Raw genomic sequence first — 22982 nt, 5'->3', positions numbered from 1 at the left:
ATGGATTCACTAAAGGAGTCCCACTTTCATACCCTGTGTATAACTTTCCACACAATGTCTTCAACATTCAGCTAATATGCTATATTTTAAAATTATGCATGACCTTCAACTAAATAACAAAAAATTAAAAGAAGTTCTCTGAATACTAGGTCCTGATTTGGAGTTCTGAAGATTGGAAAGAGAATGTTAGTGCTTAAAAGCACAAAATTGTATTCCCCAGGATATATTAAGCTTGGCTTCCAAAGTATTGACCAAGATTTAAAATGTGGGATAAAAATCCATATTTCTGACTTTCCTAAAAAACACTCCAGAATCCTAGTAACCCTTGATAGGCATCTGCAACAAGACAGCCTGAGCTGAACCATGGGTAGCGCATTCATGCCTCTCCATCACTCTTGTGTCCCAAACACCGAGCCCCAGAGACAATTACCATTCATTGTTGGACTTGCCCTGGTTTTTGCTGATACCCAGCCAGCTTTATTCATGTATGTTATTTAATGTTCCTAATTGACTCTGAGGGTATTTGAACTTGGATCCTCTGGCTTTGCACTTCCCAGGCACTAAACATCTTGAACTTCCAGGCTCCACCCAACCCAGTCCCTGATCCAACGAGAACCAAGCCTCCAAGATGCTTACATCAGAGTAGGGTCTGGAATTCCCCTCCTCCTCTAAGCTGATATGCCAGAGAACCTGAAACATCTTCATCAGGTAGCAGCTTGGCTGTCACTCCTATTTCCAGGCCATGAATCCCGGTGTTGGTTGAGTCCTTCCCTGCTGATGTCAGAGTCCTCCATGAACCTAGCAGGTCAGGAACCGAGGACCTCACCTCCCGAATCCTGGCTACTAGCACCTGCTCACCCGGGGACTGAGCTCTGCTACACTGAACTCACGAGATCCCTCTTCAATTCTTTAGATGGTCACTGCTCAATATGGTAACCACATGTCCAATATAAGAGCCATACATGGCAATTGAAATGTGGCTAATCCAAACTGAGATGTGCTACAAGTATAAAATACATATGGGATTTCAAAAACTTAGTATGAAATGAAGTATATAAACTATAACACCAATAACTTTTATATTCATTACTTGTTAAAATGCTCTCTCCCAAACTCTATGACAAAGGGTGCTAACCTGCCATTCAGAGTCTCTAGAAACAGAAATACTGAGAAGCAGGAAGTCCCTTGGAGGAACCTAGATACCACTTTCCAAAGGAAAACTAAATAGTTGGGAGATGGAAGCCTGGAGGCCCTCACACAGGCTTTGGGGCAGTCCACTTAAACCAATTTGAATCAGGGAAAAGTTTCAATGATCTGAAAACTGAAGAGGTTCCTGTACTAATGCAATGGACTTTTGTAAATGAAGTACTGCTGTCCAACTCAGCAGCCTGCCCTGCTCACGTGAATCACCAGGACAGGGTTTCTTAGTGGTTAACTGCAAATGAATGATGTGAAGGCCTTGCTACTCCAAGTATCCCTGGAATTGCAACATCAGCATCACTTGGGAGCTTGTTATGCAAATTCTTGGGGCTTACCCCAGACCCAAGTTAAAAGGATCCTTGTTAAATGCAATGAGATCCTCCTGTGATTCCTGTACAGAGCAGAGACTGAGAAGTACCTGAAGTTTAACCTTCTGACTGTGTTCATTTGCTTAACAACAGATTTTTGTAAATAAAGCAAAGGCAGCCTTCTGTCTGAGTTTGAGTCCCAATGGGGATCTTTCTGTTTTTCTTTTTCTTTGGGCTGTAACTACCGTAAAAATAAAAAATATTTTGTGTGTAAATAAATCAGTAGTTCCAGGTAGTTATTATATGGGAGCCCTGTAGCAGGGATGGGAGCCCTGTAACAGGGTATGAAAAACAAAAATAAAATCAGATAGATAAAAGGTAAAATTCATATAGATATTTCTCATGTAAGTTTCCAATTTAAGTTTTCCCTGAGGCAAACAACTTCAGCTTAAAGGATGCAAATAAATTTATGCAAAATAGATGAGTATCTATGTAACTATCATGCCTCCATGCCCATGTACATTAAAATAAGGGGTGGAGGGTGGGAATGCCAAAATCAACTTTGTTTTAGAATGTCACACGCGAACATGAAAAAGTCCCACTACATATAAAAAAAACCACCCTTATTTTTATATCCTTCCAAGAGGTTACATTACCACTGTGATTATCTGATAAATTTCAACCCATTTACTCCAACCAAGGAGTGAAAGAAAGCACACAATGGGAATATTGAGTTATTTTGAAATAAGACATCAATTCTTCAGGATTATATGCAAGGAGAGCACTTTCAGGTTCAAATATAAAATCTCAAACATGGCTTAATTCTCCAAAGTATCAAAACACATAGAAAATCCAGGTAAATGCATTTAGATTCATGGCATTCCAAAACGAACTTCGGCACATAATACATAGTTATGCATTACATATCAACACATAACACCAACCAGTTGGTATTATGTAGCAGCCCATAATACCAACCACGTGAAATAGCATAACAGATTTTCTTTCTCTTTGCCTTGAAATTCAACCTGCATCCAAGCTGCTCATATATTTGTATATGGTTGACTATAATGGACTGTTATTAGTGAAGGGGAGCAAAAATCTACCACCCCAAAATATGCCTCTTTGTCACAGTAATTATCATATTTGGGGCTGATTAGTTTTGAGAGGTCCCAGACACAAGAGAAGCTCTAAAAAGAGAGAAGTTACCTTTTTGTGAGAGAAATTAACGTTTGCAACAAAAATCTCCATTGTAAGGGTGTCTGCCTCTGTGTCCCAGGAAGAAAAGGATGACTGTGTCTCCAGAAACCTTATCACTGGAGAAGGCACGGACTTAAATCTGCACAACCACCTTACCTTCCTTTACCTGCTTTTCCTGGTCCCCTCCCAGAACGGCCCCTCCCACTCCGACCTCTTTGTCTTTAGCTGGGGACGGTATGTAAGGTGGTGCTTTGGCCTGTTTCCGGGCCTTATCTGTCTGGGTCCTCCCGTGTATACAGGAGGTATACGAGTTACTAAACTTGTGTCTGTTTTTATCCTGCTAACTGGCCTTTGATTATGGGGAATCTTAGAACCTAAAAGGAGAGAGGGAAAATCATTTTGTCCTCCCTTACATTAGCTAATCATGCCTAGATATTTTGCTTCGAGCCATTTGTAAAAAATATTTCTAGCCTGATTGGATCAGTAAGATAGAGCGTCAGCTTGCAGACTGAAGGGTCTCGGGTTCAATTCTGGTCAAGGGCACATGCCCAGGTTGCGGGCTCAATCCCCAGTATAGGGGCGTGCAGGAGGCAGCCAATCAATGATTCCCGCTCATCATGTGTCTATCTTTCTCTCCCTCTCCCTTCCTCTCTGAAATCAATAAAAAAATATTTTTAAAAAATGCACAGCTTCCTCCAATGCAGCTGAAACAGATGAACGAGAACATACTGCCAAGGTACGGAGTCTCTTTAAATTTATGACCTCCAAACTCACCTCGACCTTTAATGCCTCCAGGAAGCCATGCTGCATTTCCTCAGTTTCCTCATTCTCCCACTCCCCTGGACAACTATTTCACACCTTCTCCTCTCCCCACCAACCTTCAAAACTATCCTAAACTCAAAATTTATGTACCCTAGTGCCTCCTTGGCATCTTCACTTGAAAGTCTAATAAATCGCAAATTCGACAGGGCCAAAACTAAACTCCTCATCTCCTCTTCCAAACCTGGCCTCCGCACAGAATTCCCCTTATCAATGAACAACTCCATACTTCCACGTAATCAGACGCAAAGCTCTTACTCTCAGATCCCTCATCCGATCTGTCAGCAATGGACTCTACACTTCTGAATATGTTCAGCACCCACCCCCTTCTCACACTCCTACTGCTACCACCTAGTTCAAGCCACTTTCATCTCTGGCCTAGTGCCTCCAACAGTCTCCTAACTCCTCCCTGCTTCTATCCTTCATGCCCAATAGTCTCTTCTCAACAAAACAGCCGGGATGATCCTCTCAACATAAGTCAGGTGACATCAGGCCTCTGCTTAAAAGCCTGCCTTCGATCTCCACTTCACTCAGGGTACAGCCAACACTCTTACAATGACCTACAGGCCTAACAAAATGCCGCCATCCCTATTACTGCTCTGACCTCAGAGTCTATTTCTCTCACTTTCATTCCTCCCACTCCAGTCTTGTGGACTCCATTCCTATATCTCGCCAGGCACAACCATGCCTTATGGCTTTTGCTGTTCCTTCTGGACACTGTTCCCCCAGATCCGTGGTCAGCAAACTGCGGCTCGCAAGCCACATGCGGCTCTTTGGCCCCTTGAGTGTGGCTCTTCCACAAAATACCACAGCCTGGGCGAGTCTATGTTGAAGAAGTGGTGTTAGAAGAAGCTTAAGTTTAAAAAATGTGGCTCTCTTGATAGATATAGAGACAGTAAAGCAACAAGCAGACTGTCAAATTACAGCGGGGAGGTTGGGGAGATCTGGGGGAGATAAGAGATCAACCGAAGGACTTGTATACATGCATATAAGTACAACCAATGGACACAAAACTCTGGGGAGGGAGGGTATATACGGGAGGGGGGGGCATTGGTATATGTACAAAAATAATAACTTAATAAAAAAATATATTTTTTAAAAAATGTGGCTCTCCAAAGAAATTTCAATCGCTGTACTGTTGATATTTAGCTCTGTTGACTAATGAGTTTGCCGACCACTGCCCCAGATAGTTGCCATACCTAATTTCTCACCTCCTTCAAATCTGTGACAAACGTCATCTTCACAGTGAGGTTTTCCTTGACCATCCTATTTAATCCTACAACACAACCCACACACCCACATCTTCTAGCATGCCTGGTTCCTCTTTACCCTAGCTCCTTTTTCATTTTTCCAGAGTTACTGTCATCTTCTAACACACCTGTTAATTTACACATTGTGTTTTCTATTGTCTATCCCTCCCCTTCCATTTGGATTCAACTCAGTGAGGTCTGCTTTGTTCTCTTATGTATCCCATGGCCTAGAACAGTGTCTGACATACAACAGGTATTCAACAAATATTTTTTGACTGAATGAATGAAGCTAAACCTCACCTCTTATTACATCTGGCTGGGCATCAATTACCCTGTTTCCCCGAAAATAAGACAGTGTCTTATATTAATTTTTTTCTCCCAAAGTTGTGCTAGGTCTTATTTTCAGCGGATGTCTTATCTTTCCATGCGCTAGGTCTTATTTTCAGAGGATGTCTTATTTTCAGGGAAACATGGTACGAACAGCCAGGAACCATAGGTACTGAGAAATTCATTACACTGTTCTTTCCACTTTCATGTTTAGAAATTTCCAAAATAAAAGGGTTTCTTTTTAAGTTTATGAAAAACTAGACACAACGTGTTTTCTGTGAGATAAGTGTCATGCCCCTTTAGTTTTTAGAAAACGGTATAAGGAGAGAAGAAAAAACCTGCATCTTATTTTTAAGCCACCTAAAATTCGTTAAATATATTGCAAATCACTCCATCTCTGGGTCTCTGGCTTTCTCATCTCTAAAACAGAGTCCTAAGTGGAAAAACCCCTACCTTTTGTAATTACAACAGTTCAAATAGCCAATCATAAAATTATCTAGGCCCCTTTTTTTCCTCAGCATAGACTTCGCACATGTAATTTCTCCAGGGGAAATTCTGACTCTATGCAGCTTGATTTCATACTTTTCTCAGTACGAAATTTTCTTCATTGTCATGATTACATTCTGTGTTTGAGTTTTCAGTCGATATGAAACTGCTAGCGGCCTGATGGCCATCTCCATGTCAGATCTGGTTAGCTGCCGCTGGCTTTCAGTTGGGGAGCAGCACTTACCATCTCCTTCTTATCTTCCTGGAAGTGCACATCCACAAACATTTTCCCAACAACGTAAGGGAGGGCGCTTTCGATAAAGTTAACACATTTGTCCCATTGAGGCAGCAAAGTTGTTGTCCCCTGGATTACCTGTGGGAGACAATCGATACAGATTTACTTTCACTTGGATAAAACCTATGGCTGAAAACAAATCAACCTGAAGAAAACAGTCTATGAAACAGTGCACACCCCACCCATATGCATGTGTCTGATAGGAGGGCCAAAGGGAAAATCAGATGAAGAAAAAATGTACGCTTGTCCCCAGTTATATTTAGAACTAAATTAAGCCCTAGCCAGTTTGCTCAGTGGATAGAGCATCGGCCTGGGGACTGAAAGGTCCTGGGTTCAATTCTGGTCAAGGGTGTGTACCTTGGTTGCAGGCTCGTCCCCGACCTGGGCCTTGGTCAGGGTGTGCAGGAAGCAACCAATCGGTTAGTTTCTCTCCCATCGATATTCCTCTCTCTTTCCCTCTCCCTTCCACTCTCTCTAAAAATCAATAGAAAAAATATCCTCAAATGAGGATTAAAACCAAATAAAAACATCTGACAGTGAAAAATAATGTAATTCTCCATCCCTTCCAATTTATCCCATTAAACTAAGGATCTAGACCAGTGTTTCCCAAAGTGTGGTACGCGTACCCGCAGGGGTACGGGAAGAGTTTGGGGGGGGGGGGGTACACGTTGCATCGGAGTTTGGTGGGGATATGCACTGCACCGTGCTTAGCTGTGCCTAATTCTACGTTCTCATGAGTACGAGGGGTACTCAGCATCACGAAAATTATAGAAGGGGTACACATATGTCAAAAGTTTGGGAAACAGCCGAAGCCGGTTTGGCTCAGTGGTAGAGCGTCGGTCTGTGGACTGAAAGGTCCCAGGTTCGATTCCGGGCAAGGGCATGTACATTGGTTGCGGGCACATCCCCAGTAGAGGGTATGCAAGAGGCAGCTGATCGATGACTCTCTCTCATCGATGTTTCTAACTCTCTATCTCTCTCCCTTCCTCTCTGTACAAAATCAATATATATATATATATATATATATATATATATATACACACACACACACACACACACACACACACACACACACACACATATATAAAGAGTGGCAGAGAAGTAATGGTCAAAGAGTCAGGTGAGGAGGGAAGGAGAAGAAAGTGTTTCAGAACGTTGAATGAGGTCTCCCAGGAGTCTAGATTTAAGCGTCTTTGGCCTAGCAGTTAAGAGAGATTCTAAGATTCAAGATCAAGATAAAGTTAGAGACGAAACTCTATGCCTAAATTAAAGACGAAACTTTACTATCTAGTACATATGCCATGCACATTTTAAATATTTAGACTACTGAAATGAAAAATGGTTACAAATACATCACTAAGAAATATTAAAACTATAATTATAGTGAACCAGTTAAAAACACTGGGGGCCTTTGGCAGGTATGGGTCAGTTGATTGAGCATCATCCCTTACACCGAAAGTTTGCCAGTTCCATTCCGTCAGAGTACATGCCCAGGGTGCAGGCTTGATCCCTGGCTGGGGCTGTGCAGGAGGGAACCGATCAATGTTTCACTCTCACATCGGTGTTTTTCTCTCTCCCTCTTTCCTCTCTCAAAAAAAAAAAAAAAAAAATCAATAAAAATATTTAAAAGAAAAAACACATGGGGGGAAATGGGAATAAATTGACAAAAGGTGGAGAGTGAAAATAATGTGATGGTCCCAAGTATTTCCATAAATATCTTTACAGAGCCTCATCAACTCTATTTATTGAGGTCATATCGAAGGGCCATAACTGTACCTTACTCTATGTCCCTATGTACCTCAATAAAAATAAAGAAAAGAAAAAAAGTAGAGCTTGGCCTGCAAAACTCCCTCTGTCCAATTCCTAAAGATGATTTTTATTGGATTAGCTAATATATAAACTATTCCTGCATGTAAAGTTATCAAGTGATGTAACATTGCAATCTTTTTAAAACTTACCCTTGAGAATTCCAGCCACCTATACTGGAAGCGCCTGCTAAGGTTTGGAATTCTGGAATAAACCATCCTCCACACCAAATAGTTGGCAATGGTCCTGTTAACAGAGAGATGCATATTTATTATATTTAGGTTGCTATCTGATGCTCTGCAGAACACCTTAGGGAAAACTCTTGGCAGAGCCCCTTGGAGGAATCTCTTGATTAAAAAAAAAAATACTGCAGAAATTTCACTTGAAAAATGACATAAGATGATACAACGGCAATACATTTAACCAAAATTGGCTTGTTTTCACCACCTACTACAGATGGATGAAATGGATATTCCATCTCCAGGCCTCGTTTGTGAACATTTTGCTTTCCCTCTCAGGGCATGGAGTCCACTGCTGCCCAGCGTTCCATGTCTAGAAACTGTCCACACCCGCACCTTTGAATTATTAGGCAACTTGATAAAAATGCAGATGGCTGAAACCGGTTTGGCTCAGTGGATAGAGCATGGGCCTGCGAACTGAAGGGTCCCAGGTTCGATTATGTACCTTAGTTGCGGGCACATCCCCAGTAGGGGGAGTGCAAGAGGCAGCGGATCAATGATTCTCTCTCATCGATGTTTCTAACTCTCTATCCCTCTCTCTTCCTCTCTGTAAAAAAAAATCAATTAAAAAAATATATATATATTTTAAATACAGATGAATTCTTATCTCTGGAAACCAACAGCTATATACTGGCTAATACCAGTTATCTAGATCTGCACCCTGGTTCTATACTTACTAGATATGTGAGCTTGGGCAAGTCACTTACCCTTGCTGATGTTATCATCCTTTGTCATCCAATGGGGATGGCTCCTACCTTACACGGTTATTGTGAGGTTCATATAAATTAAGGACATACTTGACAAATTATAAATTCCAGATTTTTGTTGTTGTTATTCACTTCCAAACATATAAACAAACCCACATGCTCATGTAATACTCATAATACATATCTTAAAAATCCACTACACTCTATCAAGTGTTGCCTTTTTCTATAAGCAAAATATGCCTTGACCTCAGAGGATGTGTGGCCTGAGTTAACTTCTAACTCAACAGTGATGATGAATTTTTAATGACCCATCTCCTCCCAGCTGTGCCATTATCACAGTGACTAATAACACACATTCCTAAGACAGCTCTTGAGTCAGACAGCGTGTGAGAGCAGTGTGACATGATGATGATAACTGGGCCATCAAGAACAACCCACATTTGTACTAGACGTATGGGGGTGATCACTTTGTAAGTTATATAAATGTCTAATCACTATGCTGAATATCTGAAATAAATATAATATTGTATGTCAACTACAATTGAAATATTAAAAAAAAAATTTAAAGAACACTCTCATTTGCCTAGCACTCTAACCCAGTAAACATGCACACCTAGCAATAAAGCCTTTTTCAGCATATATAGCCAATATATGTGTAGTTATTTTCATTTACATAGAGATAAGCTATTGGCCGAACATATTACAAATGTTCTGACAAATGCAGAAATAGAAATTTTGAAGTTAAAGTGAAATAAAGGCAATTTCAAAAATCATTAGTTCTTCAAATACCATTAGTTAATTCTTCCAGAAACATTATCCATACAGGATTAGGATAATACAATGACAATGGCTGTAGATCCACATTTCATATAGTCTTCTTGGTCATTTCAAAGCATTTTGGACCATATCCTTGTCACAACTGGTTACACCACCACTGTTTTTACCTTGTCATCTGGCTAACCAAGATGACAAACTAGAGTTGGAAAAGAGGCACTTCTGCCAAAACTGGTTTGGCTCAATGGATAGAGCGTCCGTCTGTGGACTGAAAGGTCCCAGGTTCGATTCCAGTCAAGGGCATGTACCTTGGTCGCAGGCACATTCCTAATAGGGAGTGTGCAGGAGGCAGCTGATCGATGTCTCTCTCTCATTGATGTTTCTAACTCTCTATCCCTCTCCCTTTCTCTCTGTAAAAAATCAATAAAATGTTTGTGTTTTGTTTTTTTTAAAGGCACTTCTGCCATTTTCTTGCCATTCACTTGTGCTTACTTTACTAGTAGTATCTATAATTCCTGTGTCTCTGCAAGAATTTTTAAAGTCACCTGTCCATTTGGGGGGGGGGGGGAGGTTAAACTAGATAATCAAAGTTATAAATCTACATGTATGTATGTATAAATAGTTCTAAATTATTTTCCATATATCTAATGAAAACAAATTACTGCGGGTGACACTATCACCTCCACCCTCCATGTGTGCCATACACGGGAGATCAAATGCAGAGTTTGTGACCACCTATGCAGAACACTATAAAACCTAATTCTTTTTTCAATCAAAAATAGACATAGGGAAGTTTTCAGATTTCCTCTTGAATTCAGTGGATATTGTTGAGATATGTGCACTCCTTCTCAGAAGCCCCTGTTATCAGTAAAGTCTAGCCCTTATCCATGCTCTGTTGAGACTACTACAATACATCTGTAGTTGTAGATCATTCCCTTGGATCTTTTCAGTTCGCATTCCTAAGCAAGACAAGAAGTGCTCACTGGGCATTTACAGCTGCCCAAGTATTGCTCCAGATGCCATGAGGAATGCAAATAAATAGGAATCCAGGGCCTACATTCAGAGAACTTATCGAGTCTAGTTGGGGGACACAGGACTTCAGATTTCAGCTTATTCATATAATCAGGTTGCCGACTTGAAGGCACACACAATAAGAACACATGAGAGCCTCCTTTCACTCAATCAGCACATTCTGGGCACTTAGACATGTACTAATAGTTCTAGGCACTGGGGAGATGGAAAGGCAAGAAAGATATATAGTCACTGATCTCTGGAAGCTTTTAGCTGAGCAGGGGAAATGAGGCAAGCACATCGAGAATGCTTTTGCAGACACTAGCACCCAATAGTATGTGCCAGACACTTCACAGCTCAAACTGAGGGGTGAGAGTAAGCATCATGAGAGGGACAGGGCGTGGGCTGTGCCCAAAGGATGGAAGGCTTAGGGGGTGAAGCAAGAACATGAACTGTAGACAAGCTAAATAAAGCAGGAATAGCTTGTTTGGAGGGGGTGGTGAGCAGGGTCCTTGCTCTCAGAGGCAAAAGGCCAGCTGTAGTAAGGGAGACACAGGCACCAATGAGGATCCAGGGTAGAGAATGTCAATGGGGCAGAGCCTGGCCCTAACACAAGGTCTGTATGTTCTTCAAACTTAAAATACTGCTTGTTGGGTGTGACAGCTATGTAGATTCATAGGGACAGATTAGAACACATGTGTCAAACACAAGGCCCACGGGCCAAATCCGTCCCGCCAGGCCTTGCAATGTGGCCCGCACCGCGCTGTCATCACTGCACTCCGCTGCGTTTCCATCACAATGACAGTTTATGACTGTTCAGTAAACCATTCGGCCCGCGATTTAGGCTGGATTTTAGATTTTGGCCCCTTCTCTGATTGAGTTCGACACCCCTAGATTAGAAGGTCCCTGGCCAGCAGATATCCTATGTGAATTCAAAAAATATTCTCTCAAGGGAGCAGATGAGTCAGATTAAGTAGGGACACCGTTAGGAGGGACCTGATGGCAGTAGAAAAGACATACTGAAAATTTAGCAGTGTGGGCCTTTCAGTTCCCTTGAAATCATGGCATTTTCTGGAATCCCCACAACTGCTAGAGATGTTATTGTACCCATTTTACATACAAGGAAGCTTGAGGCCTAGAACCATTAAGTAACTCCTCATTATTATATAGGCAGTGGGTCTCCAACTTAGTAAAATCACCTGGGGAGTTTTAAAGGCCCAGATGTTGAGGCCCCTCCACACCAATGACATCAAAATCTCTATCCCTCTCTAGGGAGCCCAACATAAATAGAACCGGTGTAATAAACGATGGAGGCTTGACCAGAAGCGGTATATCTACCTCTAAGCCTGTGTGATTTCCCCGTGCTACGCAGTGACGCATGAATGCCTGTAATTGAGAAAAAAATTCCTGACCAATCACGGAGACCCCAAAAATACTCTTGACAAAGGCACTTAGCAGAAATCTGCAGGTATGAAGGAAGAACAGTATGTGAGGTCTTCATGGGCAAGGTATTACTAAAATGCTAGCATCATAAGACCTCGGAGAGCCAGAAGCTGGGATGCAGGAAGCTCGCACAGTAAGACAATGGCGCGGATAAGCTGCTCCGGTGTGTGACAGATACACTGACAGAACGTGGGGAGCACACAGCTGTAGAGTGCTAATATTACCGAGCCAGGAGCAGATCTGACCATAATGACTGAATTACTGCACCTAATGCTCAGGCACACCAAGATGCGGGGGGGGGGGGGGGGGGGGGGAATTAGACTCAGCAACAGCACTTGAAAATAGCAAATAATATCTTTGTTTTTTCCAAAAAGCATTGTCAGCAGTATGGTGCTTTCCCCAAATGACAAGAAATAAAGGAGAGAAAAGCAAAACACCTCAGAAGAGACCCACCACAAACAGAGCAGCATGAAATTGTTTCCCAGAGTCTCTGACCAGGAAGAGGTTTTTAAAGAAGCATCTGCTGCCCTTTGTTCTCAATCAGTGGCAGCTAACATTTGTATTTCATTTCAAAGATCATAAAGTACCTTTTTAAAAAATATATATTTTATTGATTTTTCACAGAGAGGAAGGGAGAGGGAGAGAGTCAGAAACACTGATCAGCTGCCTCCTGCACACCCCCCCCCACTGGGAATGCGCACGCAACCAAGGTACATGCCCTTGACCGGAATCGAACCAAGGACTACTCAGTCCGCTGGCCAACGCTCTATCCACTGAGCCAAACCAGCTTTGGCAATAAAGTACCCTTTTTGATCCTCATTACCGATGCTATTAAGGGGGGGTTATTATTATTATCTCCATTTTCAGATGAAGAAAACAAAGGTCAGAGGTCAAGGGACTTCCCAGAAGTGTCAAATCCGGGACTGACATTTGGTCCTCAAATTCCAGAGCTTGCATTTGCTCCTCTCAGTCACACTCCCTGAGGTGAACCAGTTTCTTCTCAAAGGTTCTCAAAGCCAAAGAAATCTCCCTAAATCCTAGAGGCTGCTCAGAGGTATGCCTAAGGCTGTGATTCCCAAGTTGTGTCCCTAGCCCAGCAACTTAAGCAGCACCTGAGAACTTGTTAAAAAAAAAAAAAAATTCTGGGCCTGCAACGGACTCAGAAACTGTGGGTGGGGCTCAGCAGTATGCTTTAACGAGCCCTCCGGGGATATTCTGCTGATTGTCAGGTTTGAGAAGCACTGGTCTAGGAAAACTCCATCTCCTCATCTTTCCGCACACACAGCTAAACTAGGACTTTCGAAATCTCAGATTCTGCATTCCTGACATGCTCTCAGCAGAGGCCAATATTGCTCTCGTTGGGCCATATTTTGAACAGCGAGGCCCTAGATCACCAGCAGCATTGCTGAACCCTGTAAGAGGTCCTCGGATCAGCACATCTCCCCGGGAAGCCTCTAGGAGTTCCTGTCCAACGAGAGTCATCTCACTTGAATGTATGCTGTGCATGCTTTATATGAAAATAAAATTGAGGACAGAAAAGATCACAGACGGTTGGCAAAAGCTCCCAGGGTCTGCTTTAGGCCGGACTGCTGAAGTACGGGTGTGCGCGCACACAGAAGATCCCAAGTCAGATTTCTCTGATCCCACCTTTCCTCAGCCTCCCCCTCCCATTCTAGCTCCTCAGACCAAATTAGATGGAATCTAAGACAGCCTTCAGTCAGGAGTGGGTGGGAGAACTGAAGGGAGGCAGAAAGGGATGGAAATCCGCAGCACCCATCACCCAGAGATGTTCTAGACAACTGGCTTGCCAAGAAAAACTTGATCTGTAGCATTTGCCAACTTCCAGGTTGTCAATATTCCCAAGCCAGGAGCAGATCTGACCGTAATGACTGAATTATACTGTCACCTAATGCTCAGCCATATCAGAAATTAGAGTTTATTTCAAACTATTTATGTGATGTCACTCCATATAGAGTTGGAAAGACATGCCCAAAACCTGAGAGACCCAGCACATCACTGCATCTTCACACCCTCTTTCCACCTTGAACTCTGACTCCATTTCCCTATAGGCAGCCTCCATGCCAAGCCCTCAAATGGCCCTGCCCTGGCCACCTAATTCCTTGTCCCTCAAGGGCCAACAGTTTCTGGAACAACCTCTGGGGGATCTCACTGCTCTAGATTTGTACCATGAACCAATTTTCAGAGTCAGTGCCTCCATCCCCAAAGCCATTCAGTCCGAAAGAGAGTCCTAACCCCACCAGGCTGGCAGGAGACGTGATATAAGAGGGTATGAAGCCGTCAAGAAATGAGCAGCTAATACCAACCCTACATGGTTTGGTAGTCCTGCAAATTAAAGGGGAGTTGTCTGTCTCCACACTAACAGGGAAGTATCTGAAAGGTGTCTCATTTCCATACAGAGACATGTATGCAAAAGAGACAGGACATAGAAGTAAGGGTCACAGAGTTAGAATCTCAGGTCTGCTCCCTCTAAGAGGTGTGTCCTTAGGCAGGTCACTTAACCTTTGCTTCCTCATCTGCACAACAGAAACAATATATAGTTCTTTTCAGGTAACTGTTAGTCTTAATGGTGGTTAACATCATCATGACCCATGTGTGATTTTCACTGGCAGATTCTCAGAACAGAGGCACAGCGGAGACACCCAACTTGAGAAGGATTGGCTGTTTCTTCAAAGGTACCTCTAGGGGAGAAGGGAGAAGATGCTAAAAACCTTTCCTTTATACATCCTGAGCCCAAACCAACCCCTCAAGGCCTTCCCAGCTCTCTGGAGTCCTGCTTCGAAGGCAACATGCTAGTCCCATCACTGAACATATGCAACATCCTTTTTCCACGCTCCTCTATCTGGAAAACTCCTCCTTATCCTCTGCGGTTCTGCTTACATATCACCTCCTGGATACTGGTGATTGGGGCATCTGGTCATTTTCTAGAAATTTTTACGAAGTATCTATTATGAGAAGCATTGTGCTAGGCCTTGAAGTTACAAAAGCAATTACAGCAGATCCTCAAATAACACTGTCTTATTACAACCTTGATGAGATGCTATAGGAAGTTAACTCATATCAATTAGCCTATGGGGTGGCCCTACCTGGTTTGGCTCAGTAGACAGACCATCAGCCTGCGGACTGAAGGGTCCCGAATTTGATTCAGGTCAAGAGCACTTTCCCAGGTTGTGGGCTTGATCCCCAGTAGGGGGCATGCAGGAGGCAACCAATCAATGATTGTCTCTCATCATTGATGTTTCTGTATCTCTCTCCCTCTCCCTTCCTCTCTGAAATCAATAAAAATACACATTTTTTAAATTAGCCCATGGTAAAACTGGTTTCATTATATATCATTTCACTTAAAGTCATAGAACCTATTGATGACATTAAAGTGAAGACTTATTATACAAGAGTGCCCACCATCAGGTGCTCACCGAGTCATTTGGGAGCAAGGTGGAACAAACAAGAAAATATCATTTCAAGAAAATTAGATCATTTATGTGGTATTTTGCTCCTGGGCACATGCCTTAACTATACTTCCCAGCTTCTTCTGCAGCTAAATGGGTTCTATGACTGTGTTCTGACCAATGACATAAGGATAGAAGGGATATGCACCACTTTTAGGCTTTACCACAAACACTTCCTTGCAATCTTCTACCCTCTCTTTCCCCACCTATCAGCTGAATGGAGAAGATTCCAAACACCCAGAGAAGGGCAGTCACAAGGAGGAAGAGCCTGGGTTCTCGACTCACTACTTAGAAGAAAGCCATCTTATAGGGACACCCATGTTGGACTGTTCCATGAGCCAAGAGTATAGTTTTCATTGTGCAAGCCAATGAGAGTTTAGAGGTACCTATTTTGGCAATTGGCATGTCCTGACTAATGTATAACTGTGAGGACCCAAGGGGCTATTTCCTGGATTGGAATACAACACAAGTAAAGATCAAATATGTTTAGCAGTATAAAAATGCACTGTGATGTGCAAATAAAGTACTAATCTTTTCCATATGTAAAGTGTTTTGAAATCTCTTAAGAATATATAAAATACAAGTTGTTTTAGATAAATTGGTTTTTGAGGCTTAAATTATGTGAAAGAGATGCTTTCTGTCTTTAAAACTGAAGTTTCGTAATGTCTAGAGGTCATTTTATATCATGGATATATTATCTGTAATTTTTTTTATCTATATATACTGAGTGGCCAGATTATTATGACCTCAGAACACATAACAATCTGGCCACTTAGTGTATATCCTATATAATAAAAGGCTAATATGCAAATTGTCCCCTCAGCCAGGTGTTCGACCAGCAGGCAGGCTGGCCAACTGCCCATGTCCCCTCCCCCTGTCCAGGCTGGCCAGACCTCACCCATACACGAATTCATGCACCGGGCCTCTAAAAAAATATTAAGTGGCCAAATTATTATGTGCTCAGAAATCATAATAATATGGCCACTCATGTGTATTCTTCCAATGCTATTCACTACATTTACATCAAGTTATCATTTTGATAAGAAGATTAAAATCTCCCTCTACTCATGGTCTTTCTTGGTCCCTTTTGTTATAACAAGTCCTGCAGTTCTAAAGTATCACCATCACCACAGAGATGATTTTTCTAATACAGTAAGCCAAGGCCCAATCTATCATGTTGTTATAAGTTGGGCTCTTTTGGAAATAAAATTCATTTCCTAAAGCACCTACTAATCTGAAGAATACATATATAGCATGGTAAACTCCACCTTTCAATGCAAGTTACCACCAAAAATTTAAAATGTGCCCAATAACTCAATGGCATAGGAGTAGAAAATCATTTCGATCGTATTTCATAGTGTTTCAGAGCTAGGAAGCACATATGAATAAGTATTCTAATGTAGTGAGTTCCTCCCCAAAAATATAAGTGTAAGACTTTCTTCGGTTGCTTTTTAAAATACAGATTCCTGGGCCTCACTCCATCTACTTTATAGCCTCTTTGGAGGAGGGGCCTTGGAATCTATATTTCTGCCACAGGCTGCTGGCATTACTGGTCCATGGAGCACAGTTTGAATAGCAAGGCTCTACCCCACACAAATACTATTTCCTTCTAGATTAATTTTTGCTTAGAGAATTTTCAAAGAATCACTGCTTATCTCTGGTAGAATTTTAGGTGAATTTGTTGTCCCTTCTCTCCCTTCTCTGTATGTTTACTGTCCTGCATGTTTTCCTCAATAGACACACACTGCTTTTTCCATAAGAATATATCATCTTAAAAAGAATACAGTTCTTCAAAGGTGTCCTTCCGTAGGTGGGGATGGCTGCTGAATTTTATTCCTTGAACTTTTGCAGGTGCCTTTTTTAAAAATAATAATAATAATAATAATAACCCCTTGTATAAGTCCAAATAAGAAAATATGTGTTGTTTGTTTGTTTTTTAATCCTGGCCTGGCAATTCGCCTTTGTCTTTTTAAACTAGTTGACCTTTCTGTGCTTCATTTTCTGTAGTCAAATCTGAATGGCTTCATAAAGATGCAAAATTTCCTGGGCATTTTTCAGTCTTTCTTGTTTTGCAGTGCCACTAGTAAAGTAGCATCGCAACAAATCCTAAAACCTTCTTTCGAATAAGAAAAACCTGGCAGTTCCTAAAGTTCTTTCATCAGTGCATTTTTCTACAGCTCTCGGTATAATCTTATGTCTTTTCAATATAGGTACTTCTGTTTACTGCCACAAAGTGACTCACTGGCTAAGAAGAAACAGTGGGGGCTGGAGGGAGCAGCAATAGACTAGAATTACCTGGGGGGAGAGGGGAAACATGTTCACATAGAAGTCTCAAAAACATTATTATATGACTAGTTCACAAAACTGACAAATAATTTAGGTAGATTATTATGATTATTATTATTTTCAGAGAGAAAAGATGGAGAAATACTGGAAATAAGGAGCAAAAACATTGTGTGTGTGTGCTGTCATTGCAGCAAGCAAATCACAGCAGACGATGGTTTGGGCCAATTTGTCACATAGGGTACCGTGATTTCCCCCAAGACTCTTTTGATGCAACTTTCATTTAAAACAGTTTTCAAAAGGTGTGAGAGGTAAGGCCTTCAAACGTACAAGGAAAAACAAAAGTCACAGTAAAATACACAAGGAAGCTCTTACTTCTTCCTCTCAGAGCCCAGTATCCTAAACAGATCCTTAAAGTACTGCGGGACACGAACCACCACGTTCTCGGAGGGGCCGATGTCCTTCAGGTCAGGGTAGAGTCTGGTATCGATGACCTTCTTGATGTAGCCCAGCCAGTCAAACTGAGGAGTAAGAGAAAAACCCAGAGTGAAAAATATCTCTTGCTAGACAACAAGGCAAATATCATCAGTTTAACGTAATCCATTGCTGGTGATTTCAAACCAATTAATTAAAGATGTAACTGCTCAATCTAGAAAACAAATGCCCAATCACTGCCATCCAGACCTACTGCTTGCATCATAAATGAGCATGTGTTCCATCCGCATATGGACAACACATACACACACCTGGTAATACCCATGCTCCCTCTACTGGCCCCTCCAGTTCTCTCTGCCCCTCCCTCCTCAACTCTCCTTTCCTTCATTTCCTCTCCCCCCATCCTGTACTTCCCCCTCATTCTATGCTCCCTCTCTCCCCTCCTTCTCTCCTCCCTTTCCCCCCTGCACTCTCCCTGACTCCCATACTCACTGTCATGTCAACAAAGACAGAAATGCCCTAGGACATTACTGGTCTTCTGTCTAATACAACCTTTCTTTCACAGGAGAAGCAAAGCAGCAACAAAATGTAACATCCCCTCTTCAGAGCATCACTATCTTGCTGTTTGCATTGGCCCCTCCCTTGCTTGCCTCCACTATTGAAATGAAAAACCGGCTCCTCACAGGCCCAGCCATTCCTCTGGGTAGGGATGGCCACATACAAGCCCCAATTCTACTCAGTAAGAAACAAAAGGAAGACACCTGGGAATATTCTAGAAAGATTTTGGGTTTTCCTGATAAAAGAATTAGATATGGCCTTCACTGTCTCTCCCTCTTCTTCCTGCCCTGATGGCAGATGTGATATATGAACCTGTGGTAGCCACCTTGCATGCTTGAGTCATCACACATGAAGTCAAAAGCCAAAACACTAAAGAGAACAGAGTGGAAGGAAAGAATTTGGGCCTTTGACAACATTGTTAAGCAGCTAAACCAACACCAGTAGCCACCTATGTCTGAACTTCTGTCATGTAGCAAAATGGGCTATACCTTTTTAAGCCATCTTGGACAGGTTTTCTGTCCCAAGAGCAGAAAGCATCCTGATGCACAGAAGAGATAGTGCATGTGATAATGGATAAAGATGATGATAATCAAAACGACTGGTAGTAGGCTTGACAAGGCAAAAATGTACATACAGATCAAATACACTCACTGGTAAGCTAACCAGTTAAAATAAAATTGCCTGGATTGTTTTCACCAACCTGGGGGATCATGGCACTCAGCTGGGAAATGTTCATTTTGTTGTACATGGCCTCGCTGGTTCGGTTTTCATGTGGAATCATTATCTGTTGGAAGGAGACTTTGGTTATTGTTTTCAAAGGAACAGTTTCTTACTGCATGACACCTTCTACATGTGCGCAAACATCTGCAGAGTATCATACGGTTTTTCGAGATTTTGGTGTGGCGCTGAACTTGGGAGAGGGGAAAAAAGACATCACTTTAGGCAAAATTAATAAAAAGAAACTTCCTGTCCTGTTCACTGGGAAACATTGTCCTCAGTACAAATGTAACTACCCAGAATCCCCTCCGCACCTACAATATGGATGGACAAAATCTATTATTGGCCCAGTTTTGACACCACAGTCCATTGAGACAAACACCTTACCTTCACCTGTGGTGTCCCGATAATGAGCTCAGTGTGTCAGGAGCCGCAGACCATCCTTCACCCTAGGGCCACATTTTCACCGGAGAACACTGAACTATCTGGATACCAGTGCCTCCTGTGATCATTCTGTCAGCAGCTCATCCCCTCACTTCCCTCTTCGCTCTGGTTTCCCTGGCTTTGAGATTCCCCAGGCCCCACTGCTGGTCTCACCATCCTGATACACATTTCCAAGTCTGCATCTCCAGCCCAGACTCTGCACACTCTTTCCGTTCCCAATATGCATGCCCTTGCCACTTTGCCAATATCAAAACAAACTGAAGCTGCTAGCCTTCGCCATGTTTAATCTAAGAAGAGCAGCGATGATCACTTCCTCATGGGGCATCCTAATCATGTCCATGAATAGGCAGTAGCTCCCCATACTGAGTCACATCATCTGGTTCCTTTGCATTAAACTTGTTGCTGAAACTGGTTTGGCTCAGTGGATAGAGCGTCAGCCTGCAGACTGAAGGGTCCCAGGTTCTATTCCGGTCAAGGGCATGTACCTTGGTTGCAGGCACATCCCCAGTAGGGGGTGTGCAAGAGGCAGCTGATCAATGTTTCTCATTGATATTTCTAAATAACTCTCTCTTCCTCTCTGTAAAAAATCAATAAAAATTTTTATTTTAAATTGCCACTTACCACCTCCCACAGGACTCTCCTAACCCTTACACCCCCATCCACAACCACCTCGTCCAGGGTTTGCACTATGATTACAGACTTTGCCTAGATTCATTTCCTCTGTCAAATCTTGCCATTAAACTCCACTTGGCTCCAATCGCAGGGGCCACTCCATCACTAAGACCTCCCCTGGTGCACACACCTCTAGCTGGGATTGGTCAAATGCACGCTTCCATGGCTGTATTTAAAATGACTTATTTGTGCGGGACTAAGCTCCCCTGCCACCCAAGGGGGGCTTCAGAAGTTTCCCTAGATCTCTATTTCCCACTGATTTTGAATGTCCCCAGTGACCCGGGGTGTAAGAGACGGAGGTGAGCATTACTAGCATGCCAAAAGTCACGTGCCATGGGTTTTTCCAGGCAAAGACACAGAGGGCTGAGTGGGAGACATCTGCCCTCTCTTTTCTAAATGACTCACTGCCCTTAGCTTCTCCCTCATCACCCTCCACAGGAGAGACTTCACGTGTCTCACAAACATCTTCCCGGCTTTGTTTGGATCATTGCCTCAGAGGCTGGCCACTCCTCCCTTTGCTCAGGCTTACAGCCCCAGGTTGGAGCCCTCTGGCCTCAAAGCTGTTTTGAGCGCTCTGCTAGCTTTCTCCCCATCCTGTGGATTTGTCACTTCATTTAGCCTCTGGACAATTCCCAGTCTTGCCTCGGCCCAGCTGTTTCTAGTTCCCTTTTTGGTCTAAATCCCTGGCTCAGAGCAAGGCCTTCCCCGATGGATCAGAGCTTCAGGCCAAATGAGAGCTCTGGGTCTGCTGTTTGCCTAGGCAGGGAATCCAGACAGCTTTTAGAGGCACAGCCTTTGGCTCAGAACATCTGCAGTGACCTTCATCACACAGTCTTCAAAGGGAATGGACCTTTCGTGCTGCAAGCACCAGTTTGGAGAGAGTCCACACACGCATCACTGCTGCAGAGAGAAAGACTAATTCCTCCTCGCCCTCATCCACCACCCCAACTCTGTGCCTCAACATCCCACCACACTGCACCAAACACAAACCAAGCGACACCTGGAGTCACATGAACTTTAGGATTTTTAACAACGTGTTTTAAAAGACTACCAACCCATATATGTGTTTCTTGCCAAAAGTTTTTTCCCCCATGCGAAGCATCCCAATAAGCAGGTCTCACAACACTTGTTCTTTCTGGTCTTGGGAATGTATAGGGGTTTTACACTTTGGTTCTTCTAGGGGAAAAAAAGTTATTCTATAAAGAAAGCTAACCATTTAGGATTTCTGACTCTCCCATAAGTTGGTTCTTATATCTTTTTGTTCCCAGCATTAGCCTGGAAGAATTTAAGATGACCTACACAGAACATAATGTATGACACATGAGATTCATTCATTAAAGCAGGGCAAGAAAAGAATAAAAAAAAACAGGGCTGGATACAAAGTAGTACCAGAAAGGCAGCTAAAAATGCTCACCCTATACACTTCTACATCAAATCTGGGTATCCAGTATGGTGGGACAGACTTCTCTAAGTCCCTATCTCAGGTCACACTGACCCTGAGTGGCAATGGGGAAAAGAGTAGGTTAGATTAAAAATTACCTTCCAGCCCTAGCCAGTTTGGCTCGGTGGATAGAGTATCGACCTGCGGGCTAAGGGTCCTAGGTTTGATTCCAGTCAAGGTCACATGCCTAGGTTTCGGGCTTGATCCCCAGTGGGGGAGGGAGGGTGCAGGAGGCAGCCAATCAATGATTCTCATCATTGATGTTTCTATCTCTCTTTCCCTCTCCCTTCCTCTCTGAAATCAATATATATATATATATATATATATATATATATATATATATATATATATATATATATATTAAGATACCATCCACTCAAACCAAATCAATAAGGATTCATTAAATAACTATTATTCTATTGGAGCCATACAGGAGTTTCTCTGGGAAAATATAGCCAGAGGGTCTTTAGTCATAGCTGAGACTTCCCAAAGGAGGTGCTATTAGTTATACCTTAGACTCAAAGGACAATGTCACAGAATGCTATTATATAATTTTTTTTTCATTCAGGATATTCTGCCTTTAAAATAAAGAAAATAACAGAGCCGAGGCCGGTTTGGCTCAGTGGTAGAGCGTCGGTCTGCGGACTGAGGGGTCCCAGGTTCGATTCTGGTCAAGGGCATGTACATTGGTTGCAGGCACATCCCCGGTGGGGGGTGTGCAGGAGGCAGCTGGTCGATGTTTCTCTCTCATTGACGTTTCTAGCTCTCTATCTCTCTCCCTTCCTCTCTGTAAAAAATCAATAAAATATATATTTCAAAAAAGAAGAAGAAAAGAAAAGAAACAGATTTTAGATGAAGTCTTACCTCAGCTATCTTAATTTCCAATTTAAGCACTGACTTCATGTCATGCTCTGCTCGGGAGCTATTAGCACCCAAAAGTACAGCAGTGTCCACCATGAACTTGTAAAGGGCATCCCGGTACTGTAAGAGAAAAAACAGCAAGTGACCATGACAACAGTCCATTAGAAAGTATGCTTCAAAGACATTGGGGAGCAGAAGCAGCAGGTGGAAATAAATTCCCTTCATTTTCACTCGTACTC

The 22982-nt window shown here is 42.6% G+C and overlaps 1 protein-coding gene across 1 annotated transcript in view; it reads right to left on the bottom strand.

Moving 5' to 3' along the window:
• PHEX (phosphate regulating endopeptidase homolog X-linked) overlaps positions 1-22982 on the bottom strand; it is a 185936-nt gene that overhangs the window by 113551 nt on the left and 49403 nt on the right. The window contains exons 7-11 of the mRNA XM_036439857.2: positions 22747-22863; positions 19309-19392; positions 17991-18136; positions 7844-7937; positions 5835-5963 (exon numbers count right to left, since the gene is read on the bottom strand). Coding sequence (XP_036295750.1) covers positions 5835-5963; positions 7844-7937; positions 17991-18136; positions 19309-19392; positions 22747-22863 — 570 coding nt within the window. The remainder of the gene's footprint in view (positions 1-5834; positions 5964-7843; positions 7938-17990; positions 18137-19308; positions 19393-22746; positions 22864-22982) is intronic.

This window comes from Pipistrellus kuhlii, unplaced genomic scaffold (assembly GCF_014108245.1).
Source record: "Pipistrellus kuhlii isolate mPipKuh1 unplaced genomic scaffold, mPipKuh1.p scaffold_m20_p_16, whole genome shotgun sequence".
Lineage (NCBI taxonomy): Eukaryota > Metazoa > Chordata > Mammalia > Chiroptera > Vespertilionidae > Pipistrellus > Pipistrellus kuhlii.
The sequence above is the reverse complement of the archived record's forward strand: the minus strand, read 5'-3'. Positions and strand labels throughout refer to the sequence as shown.